The following is a 10,828-nucleotide window of genomic DNA, read 5'->3' on the forward strand; positions in this document are numbered from 1 at the left end:
CAGTCAACCTTAAAACTATGACCAAAATTCAGAGACTCGCGTGTATAGGTACCACTAGTGCCATGAGAACTACACCCACATCAGCCCTAGAAACAGTCCTTTCACTTGCCCCGATCGACCTTTTTACAAAAGAATCGGCGGCCATAAGTGCCCTTCGTTTGAAGGAGGGCAAGAACTGGAAAGGGGGCCACTTGGGTCATAAAATAATAATGAACTATGTTGCAAGTAACATTCAAACTGACTATACTCTTCCATTCAATGATTTCAACCCAGTAGCGCTGACAGACTTCCCCACAAGGGAACTCTGGGAGTCAAACAGGGTCATTATTGCAGATCATGTCTCGGTTTTCACTGACGGGTCTAAAACAGACCTAGGCGTAGGGTCAGGCATCTTTTCAGATAACCCTCCCATAAACAAATCACTGAAACTCCCTGACTTCTGTAGTGTTTTTCAAGCGGAAGTTTTTGCAGTTTGCGAAGCAGCTAACATACTCTCAGCACTCAATTTAAAGAACAAAAATATTGATATCTTTATAGACAGCCAGGCTGTAATTAAAGCCATTTCCTCTATTGTCACGAAGTCTAAACTAGTTGACCATTGTGGTAATACACTAAGGTCCCTAAACATAACGAACATAGTTACCCTTCGATGGGTCCCAGGACATCGTGATATACAAGGGAATGAAAGGGCAGATGAATTGGCCAAAACAGGATCAAGACTTGATCCGTGCCAAACCGTTCCATAGGTGCTTATGCCAATGGAGCACGAAAAAAGCAGAATAAAGCAAAGCTTCTTGAACTCTGCAAACGACAGATGGTCAGCTCTTGAAACCTGTCGTGTTTCTAGAAATCTGTGGCCGACCATTTCTAAGAACAAAACTGAAACCATACTTAAGCTAAGCAGGCCTCAGCTGTCCCTATTGATTGGTATCCTTACAGGGCACAATTCAATGGGAACCCACATGAGCAGAATGGGTATTGTCTCATCAGACTTATGTATAGAGGGTGTCAAGACGAAGAGGCGGAGGAGGGCTCATACCACTTCCTTTGTGAATGCCCCAGTTTAGCAAAAAGCAGGAAAACAACTCTTGGAGATTACTTCTTCGATGAGTTAGATGACGTCTCGTCCTTGCCACTGAAAAACATAATGAAATTTATCCAAATTTCAGGATGGTTCAGGGAGGCCCCTAACACTAACTCCAACACCTAATTCCCAATAAACCCTTCCCTTACCCATCCTCACTCCTGCCCACCCTAACCCTGGGGATCACAATGGATCCATCGAGATCCGAGTGGGATAACTCGACTTGTCGGATTATCACCCCGTTCAACCTAACCTAACCTACCCGAAAGAATAAAAGCATTTTTGCTACAAAAGGAAAAGACAGGAAATATTGAAAAATAGTTGTTTTTTTGATTTTGCCTCTGTTAAAAAAAAATTAGTAGCTGCATAATGTTTTATACAACCGTAATAATACTGTACTGTACAGAAAAATTAAAACAAAATTAGTTTTTAGCGTTCTAGTTAAAGAATTAATGACAGTTGTGTGGCCATCACTGTATTATAATTTTTCTAATTATTACAACAAAATAAAAAAAAAAAAATACAAAAGCAATTTTGTTCCCATTTTTTCCATGAAAAAACGTTTGAAATTCAAGAAATATTTAATTTCTTTTTATTCGCTATAAAGAAATAAGTAAAGTTCTATTGATTACATTAAAAATATTAAACTGTTAGGTAGTGTTGTTCATTTTATAATTTTACAACAATTTAATGCATTTTTGGAAGGTTTATTATTTAAAGTCATTTTGAGGTTAACTTTCACTTACTTTTTTCAATTATATCGGCATAAAATATTAAAAACAAAACTACTCAGAATGTCTTTTAATGCTGTGGTACATAGAATTATTCTTTTATGATGAATAAGAGTGTCACAATCTTTCTTTTTAAATAACATACAGTTTAAATTTACAGTCCACCTGTTAGTTGGTCACAGTTTCTTCCATACTTGTTTAATTTTATGTTTAAGGTTGAAAATTCTAAAATAGCAAAAGGGTATTTCCATTGTAATGGGTGTGACACAGTTAATTCATTCATTAAGTATTTATAAGCTTCAACACCTAATATATTTAGTTGTTAATATATGATTAAAATAATATAATTTTGTTAAGCTGTCTTTCAACGTCACAAACTCTTAAGATTAGATGTAACGGGTGTGACGTTCAAAAATCAATTCAATCTGCTTCGGTGGTGACATTAAGTAGCTATATTGTAGATTAAACAAAAACCCTGGATATCGGGTGTGACATATTTTTGTAACGGGTGTGACATTGTAAGAAAAAATTTATAAAATATATAAACAAGAAAAGAAAAAACAATAACTTCAAATTTAAAATATTTAAGCACAATTTACACAATAAATAATTTATTAGGGTCAGAATCTAAGTAGGTAAACATCAAATTAACTCGAGATTTTTTAATCAAATTATGTAAATTTTTGATAAAAATGGACATCCATAGTCAAAACAGTTTATTCTAGTTTCTTTTTTTTTTCAAAACAATTCTTGTTTTGAAAAAAAAAATGTTTCCCATATTTAACTAAAAAATTTCTCATTTTCGATTGAGGTACCTACGTATTCGAAAAAAAAGAGGTTGTCTGTAAAGCCGGTTTACGGACGATGATTTTACGTGACAACGTCGTCAGAAAACAGGTTGTGTGCTTTTGTTTAAAATGAGTCAATTGAAGCGTTTACTTTTTTCAAACAATCATAATTTACAAGAAAAAGCTAAAAAAAAAAATACCTTTTTAATTTTCTCATTATATTAATTTTTTTATTTTAAAAGCTTACAAAAAAAATTATGCAATTTAAAAGCCAAGTATTTCTTCTTAATGCGCAAAAATTATAAAAATAATTTATTGAAAACAATCATTTTCATCAAAAAAAAAAGCAAAAAAAACATGAATTTTTATCTTCTCACGTCATTAGTTCCATTTCTTCCCCTAACACCCTAGCTTATTGTCTTAGCTCAAAATATATATATCGATCAGGTCTATGAGACATCTACAAAAAGAGCTAGAATTTTTTGAACTCGATCAAATTTCATTAAAAAAAGCAAAAAAAAAAACATTTATTTGTATGTTCTCACGCTATGGAATCAATTTTTTTGTTTGACAATATATACAAAATTGTATACCATGTGAAAGCTTATTATTTTACCTTTCATATGACGTATCAATCTCATTTCAAAGATGCCTACAAGAGGGTTAGAATTTTTTAAAGTCAACCATGTCGAATTTCCAGTTTGAGATTACGGTACTTCCCACACTGGTGGCTGTTCGGGGGGCAACAGATCTCCACTGGTGTTTTGAGGTTTTTCGCAGGTTTCTTGATTTAACATTGTGTAGCTTGTAGTTAGTCTACCGTTATGTGTTATATACCAAATGAAAGGTAATTGTATCAGGATGCTCATTAAAGTTTAATAAAATTTATATCTGCTCTTGGTAAAAAGTTATAACCTGTTGAATATGAAAATTTTATTTTACCGTTATCTCAAAATTGTTTTCACGAAAATGATTGAAACTTCACACACATTTAGTCGTGGTCATGGTCTATCATTACTTTATATACTTTATTCCTGTATCTATTAAAGAAAAAAAGATAAAAAACGATGAAAATCGGTTAAAAACGGTAAAAAAACGTGTTTTTTTTAAAACTTGTTTCTTCCGTTATTCAGTCAAAACTCATTACACGATTCCAATTGCATAATACCAAAACCTACATGTCCTATAAGTTTGAGATTTTTTGAACGCTCCAAAAAAAAGCTAAAAATTTCAAAAATTCATATTTTGAAACGCAGAGTGTTGGAAAAAAAAATCCGTATAAGATTCATACTTTTTTTTCCCTCATCTTTCACCTGGCACCTTTAGAATTGTCAAAAAAATGTTCCCTACAAAAAATCATCATTTTGTCATAGCCCCAACACGTGTACAACGTTCAAACAAAACGTTATAGCTTAGTTTCAAAATTTTTTAGAATTTTTTCTTAAATGCAGTTATTCTTAAATTAATCTCATCTATCTATAGCAAAAAAAAATCAATTCTCTACGATTTCGCGTTTAGATTTTAGCCCAAGTTTCATCCTATTTCACCCTATTAAATGAAGGAATTTTTAAAAATCCTTCAAATGTATTCAACTTTAGGTTAATATCTTTCAAATAAGCTATTGTATCTCTAATATTTTATTTTTAATTTTAAATTGAAATTTTTGCCGCACTGCGAAAGTGCGAGAGTGTAACGTTAGAAAATGGCGTCACTTTTTTGTGGTGGCTGCCATGGTTCATCGATTTATAAGACGTTATCACGTCAAAATTTAACTTAATTGAAATTATTAAAGTAAAAAGTATAATTATTTAAACACCATCTTTAAATTTCTTACACAAATCATATTCAGAACAAAAAAAAAAAAATGTTGGAAAAAATATAACACTACTTTCATTCTGCAGTAAAAAAATAAATATAAATTTTTGATTTAATAATTTAATATAATATTTTTTTTTTTTAATTCAAAAATTATTCCATACGACAAAATCATATCCAGTAATTATTGAAATGAATACCTAATTATAAATAAATAATCAAGGTAAAAGCCATAATAATTTCATACAAAATGGCAACAAAAATAATTAAAAAAAAAAAAATATATGGACAAAATAAACAAACAAACGCCTTACGTGATTGCAATAATTCAGTCAAAATATTTTGTGTGTATACAACACACACACACACACACACACAAAATATGTCCATATTGGAAAGTGTATTAATTTTACGCCGAAAATCCAACCACTAATTTAACAAGGCACGGTTTGATTGGTGAAGTAATTTTATTAACAAGTTTCACTTTGATCTGGATTAAGTATTCACATAAAAAAAAAAAAAAAATAAAAGAAAAAAAAAATAACAATAACAATAACAACAACCACAATGACGACAATGATGTTCCAAATTAATGCATTTCGATGAATTATAATTGAACGGAATTTTATTATTCTACCGGAATTATGTCAATTCGGTTCCCATAATTCCGTAATTTAAATCATTTTCTGATTGCATTTGAGTTTAATTTTGCGTAGGTAAGGTAATTTTGTTTTTTTTTTTTTTTCTTTCAACTGAGTCCTTTTTAATCCTGAAAACTGTACTGCGGTCAGATAGAGAGATTAAATGAGTTACATCTGCTTCTGATGCTATTTAAATACAAACAGAAAAATCAGTAGCGGAAATTTCGGTTTAAAATGAATTTTTTTATTTTTTTTTTCAATAAAAATTAAAAGCAAATTAAACAATTGTGTAATTTTTTAACGCACTCTCATTTTAATTAAATTATTTTTTTTTAAGCAGGTATCAATTTTTCATATTTTCTCTTATAAATTCCAAATGATCTGGAACAGATGTGTAAACTCCAGGTTTATCAGCTTTTGCGCATCCATCTCCCCACGAACTAGTACCAACTATTTGTCGACTTGTCTTAGATATCAAAGCCCCTCCAGAATCTCCTTGACAACTGTCTTTTCCCTTTGCAGCAGCGCACATAGCCAAATCATGTACTTGCCAACGATAGAGTTCCTGACATTTTTCCATGTTAACAACCTGAACAGTCACAGCTCGTAATCGTCTTTTACCCAGGTCTTCAATATCTTCTTCCTTCCTTAACACACCCCATCCACAAATGATAACATCCGAATTATCAGCTAATCGTTTCTTAGCCAATTTAGCTGGTTGACTTGACCGTGTGAAATTAATTGGCGGATGGATCTTCATCACCGAGACATCATATTGTTTATAATAAAAATCAAAATTAGGATTTTGAAAGATTTGTATGACTTGATGTTTTATTCCGAAGTCGGCATAGCTTGATCCATGACGAATTGACATTGATTTCGGATCTTGTCCGTCAGTGCAGTGGGCAGCTGTAAGGATTCTATCTGCCGATATTATAGAACCTCCACAAATGTGACGATCCATTGATCGAACTGATACTTGATATGGAAAATTTTTGATATTTACTTCAGTTCCATTGACAATTTTGCCATCAATTGGAATATTGGAGGCTTTGATGGTTAGTAAAAAGAAGGCGAAATATGTCAACGCTATCAAAAGACCCTTCATTTTAAATAATGCAGCAGAACTGACTAGAATATAAGAATCAAATATTTTCAAGTTATTAAACGAAAGATGAGAATTTGGAAACAATTTGGGGAGCTCGTTTATCTTTTTTTATTTATCTTTATTAAGAAGCAAAAGTCAAGAAAATGGTTGAACAACCTTAAATCTACCTACATGAGCATGTTTTTTTGTATCTTTTTTTTTAATGATACAAGCAAGTGAAGCGATTAAGAATAACGCGACCTTGAAAATTTCAGAGATAACATCTTTATAATGGCAAGGTTTTGTTTTATAATAACACATTCGAAGCACCTTATCTTCATTTAACGTCATTGAGATATTTTGAGATAAGTTTTAGCTACACGGAGAAAAAAGACACTTTAATATACCTAAGATGGTGCCAACCTTAAGTTTTACCCTCAGTCGCTGCCATTTTTTTTTGCGTTTCGAAATATGAATTTTTAAAAAACACCTTGTTTTTTAGGGGAATTTTTGGGTAGTTTTTGATTTTTAGCTTTTTTTTGGAGCGTTCAAAAAATTTCAAACTTAAAGGTGATGTAGGTTATGCATACGTGTGCAAAAAATTTGAGTCGTTTAGTGTGTTTTGAATGAATAACGGAAGAAACTAGTTTTTAAAAAACACGTTTTTTGACCGTTTTTAACCGATTTTCATCGTTTTTTATTTTTATCTTTTTTTTTTAATAGATGCAGGAATAAAGTATATAGAAAAATGATAGAGCATGACCACGACTAAATGTGTGCGAAGTTTCAATCATTTTCGTAAACACAATTTTGAGATAACGGTAAAATAAAATTTTAGAATTCAACAGGTTATAACTTTTGACCGAGAGCAGATAGAAATTGTACTAAACTTTTATGAGCATCAAGATACAATTACCTTTCATACACAATGTTAAATCAAGAAACTTGCGAAAAACTTCAAAACACCAGTGGAGATCTGAGTTGCCCCCCGAACAGCCACCAGTGTGTGGGAAGTACCGTAATCTCAGTCTGGAAATTCGACATGGTTGACTTTAAAATATTCTTACTTCTCTTGTATCCATCTTTGAAAAGAGATTGATACGTCATATGAAAGGTTAAATAATAAGCTTTCACATGGTATACAATTTTGTATATATTGTCAAACAAAAAAATTGATTCCATAGCGTGAGAACATAAAAATAAATGTTTTTTTTTTTTGCTTTTTTTAATGAAATTTGATCGAGTTCAAAAAATTCTAGCTCTTTTTGTAGATGTCTAATAGACCTGATCGATATATGCATATGTTTTGAGCTAAGACAATAAGCTTTCAGATGGTATACAATTTTTTATAGGTTGCTAGGGAAAAAAATGAAATTAATGACGTGAGAAGATAAAAATTCATGTTTTTTTTTTTTCTTTTTTTGATGAAAATGATTGTTTTCAATAAATTATTTTTATACTTTTTGCACATTGTAAAAATTTAAAAATAATTTCATTCTCAAGAAGAAATACTTGGCTTTTAAATTGCATAATTTTTTTTGTAAGCTTTTAAAATAAAAAAAATTAATATAATAAGAAAATAAAAAAGGAATTTTTGTTTTAACTTTTTCGGCTTTACAGACAACCTCTTTTTTTTTTAAGTAAAATGATTTCACATATAAATAAGATAATTTTCTGCTTAACTTATGTAGATTTATTTTTAATTTGCGCATTTAAGAAATTAAAAGTTAGCAAAAAACCATGCAAAAATCCGCTAAATTTACTGCGGAGTTTGCTTGTTCTAAATTGTCATTTTTCTCCGTGTATGTATCGAGTAAAGTGGTGAAAATTCGAGTAAGCTGAAAGTCTCTTATTAAGGCCTGATAAAGTATCGGTTTAGCCGCAATCTGCACTTGGAAAGCGGGGTAAGATCAAGTCTTTAAAAAGAACAGGGAAAACGCAAAACGGGCTTATTTTCAGAACATTTTAAGCTTCTACTTAGCTCATATTGCGATAAATACCTACATTATGTGAATTCCAAAACCCAAAAGATAAAAATTTATGAAAAAATGGTTGAACTGCTTCTTACTTGTTGATGTTAATTGTTGGTAGTGTGAATAGATTGTTTGGAGGACGGTAAATTTTGGGTTGACTGATTGTTTATTTTATTAAAAAAAATATGGATTTTACTGAAAATAAAAATACACTTTGTCAAGCCTATAGAGACTTCCATTTATTGTAGCACCCAATATCTGTTAAAATTTGTAAGGCTTTGCTGTGGAAGTTGCATAAAAAACAATGACATTTAGGTTCAGGTAATATGTACTTAAATAAATGTCCCTTTTTGATACAAAATGAATAAAATCGAAAATGTCCTTTAGATTATTTCATAACAATTTGTTTTTTTTTTTTATTCTTATTATTTATTTGTTCTTTTTATATTTTCCATAAGAATTCTTTATGATTCTCTATAGAAAATGAAAATAGCACACAATTGAATTTATTCAAATAATGAAATACATATAGCCAAAGTAGATTGTCCTTTTTTTTCCGTTTTTATCTGTGTGTGTTTGGTTTATTTTCGTATAGAAGAATTTTTTATCGTCTTTTGCTTCTTTTTTTTATATTTCTTTTCATTCTGTCTGTTCTTATGTTCTACCTACTAAAATTTTTGATGTCTTTGTCAGTTTTTTTTTTTAAACAGTGAATAATTTATATCTTCTGATGATATTGTTGTGACATTTTATTAATTTTTTTTTTTGTTTTTGTTCATGTTTTTTGACGAGGATTAGGTAAGTTGGAGTGTAAAATTAATAAATTGAAAAGTCTTTTTATTTCATGATACTAACCTTGGAAGAAGTTTTGAAACATTATTTCGTTAATAATTGTATTAAGAAGAATGACACAGGAAAAATATTGGTATTGTCATTTCGATATTAAATTAAAGGTCCTTTTTAAAACAAAAGAGGGTTAAAAAAAAACCTTAAACCTTGTTGTAAAATACTGAGTTTTTCTGGATTGGAAATCATTAAAAACAAAAACTGAATCATTTTACTATGCTTTACAGATTGTTCCTCTCTTCACATTTCGTCCATCTTGCGTACAAACTCAGCGAATAAGTGCCTAGGACGTTTCTGTGTTGCCACGTACGAGCAATATGGCATTTTTACTGGTGATTTTTTACAATCAGGGACGGATTTAAAGCTGTGGGGGCCCGGGGTGACAAAAAAGTGGGGGCCAACCTCTCAGCTAACTTATTTCCAAAATAAAATTAAGATTATTTTTGATAGTTTTAAATTTATAGTAGAAGATAAATACTATAAAATGGTATGATTTTGTGACTCAAAGGTGGTTTTGTACCAGCCCTGTTTTTTTTTTACCTTCAATTCCATTTTACCAATGATTTTACTTAAACATGGAATTTCTTTAAATGTGGAATTGTGCTGATATGCTTTTCCAATCATTTCTTTGGGAACAGAATTAATAAAAATAACGAAATTCAAAATAGTTTAGTTTAAGCGTTTAAGTCAGGGATCCAAAAAAAATTTTTTTACTTTACTTATTTTTGGAAAACCGCAAATTCATGAGGTAAGGTACTTTGGGCAAATTCAATTGCTTATTTATTTCTCACAGAGTCTAAATCAAATATTTATATCCATTTAATATTGAAGGAGACAAGTTATTTCGTAATGTTTAACTCTTCAAATTTAAATTGTATCGACTCAGTAAGAAACTTGTTGCAAAAAAAAAGTCTATCAGCGGCTTAGAAATAACCTTAAATTCGAAAAAAATTGTTTATCATTATTAACAATTTTGGCCTATTTATTAAAATTTACACTTTAACTACTCAATAACCAATAGATTTATCAATTTAACATACAATCTAATGGTTTTTGAGTAATTAAAGTGTAAATTTTAATAAATAGGCCAATATTGTTAATAATGATAAAAAAAATTTTGGAATTTAAGCTTTTTTCATTTTTTGCATTTTCCGAGAATATGTACTATGGTATACTAATGTAAATTTATGTTTACACCATCAGAAAGAAGAGATTTTAACCAAAAAAAACTGATATTTTGACATGTGAATTTTCGATTGAAAATTAGGGTGTTTTTTTTTTATATTAAGTCAAAATAAGGTTAAAAAATTAATATTTTAAATCAAATAAATTACTGTGTGTTTGAGACATAATAAGGTAGGTTTTCACCAAATTTTTTTAGCAAAAAACATCTTTTTGAAAAAAGATAAAAATAAAAAACCAAAAACTCGGTTTTTTGAATTTTTCATATAAATTTTGAGGCTATGTGAAAAAATTGTTAATGCAGATCTTTTTATTACCTACAACTTTGCCATACAACTTTTTTCCATAGAACTTGTAGTTTTGCCGGAAATCGAGATTTACCATTTTTTACCATTAAAAACTCAACATACCCACTTCCCGAACTCGACTCGCCCGTAATTCATTTTTTATCATTTTTATCATATTCAGCTCCTTTTCCAATGGGTCTCATTCTACTATGATTTTTTCTTACTTTTTAATGTTTTTGAAGGCTTCGGCACTGGTCTATGGATATCTTACATATTTCGAATTACTTTGTGACAAAGTTTAGAGGCTTCCAGTTAAAAAGATAGTTTTTTAAATTGCTAATACTTTCAGAAAAAACTCTCATACTAGGTTTTTTTCTTTATGTATCTACGTTGA

The 10,828-nt window shown here is 30.1% G+C and overlaps 1 protein-coding gene across 1 annotated transcript; it reads right to left on the reverse strand.

Moving 5' to 3' along the window:
• Positions 1-5,402: 5,402 nt before the first annotated feature.
• LOC129915764 (trypsin-4-like) lies at positions 5,403-6,167 on the reverse strand. The gene has a single exon (XM_055995470.1). The coding sequence runs from the start codon at positions 6,165-6,167 to the stop codon at positions 5,403-5,405; it is 765 nt and encodes a 254-aa protein (XP_055851445.1).
• Between the last annotated feature and the right edge of the window lie 4,661 nt (positions 6,168-10,828).

This window comes from Episyrphus balteatus, chromosome 1, assembly GCF_945859705.1.
Source record: "Episyrphus balteatus chromosome 1, idEpiBalt1.1, whole genome shotgun sequence".
NCBI lineage: Eukaryota > Metazoa > Arthropoda > Insecta > Diptera > Syrphidae > Episyrphus > Episyrphus balteatus.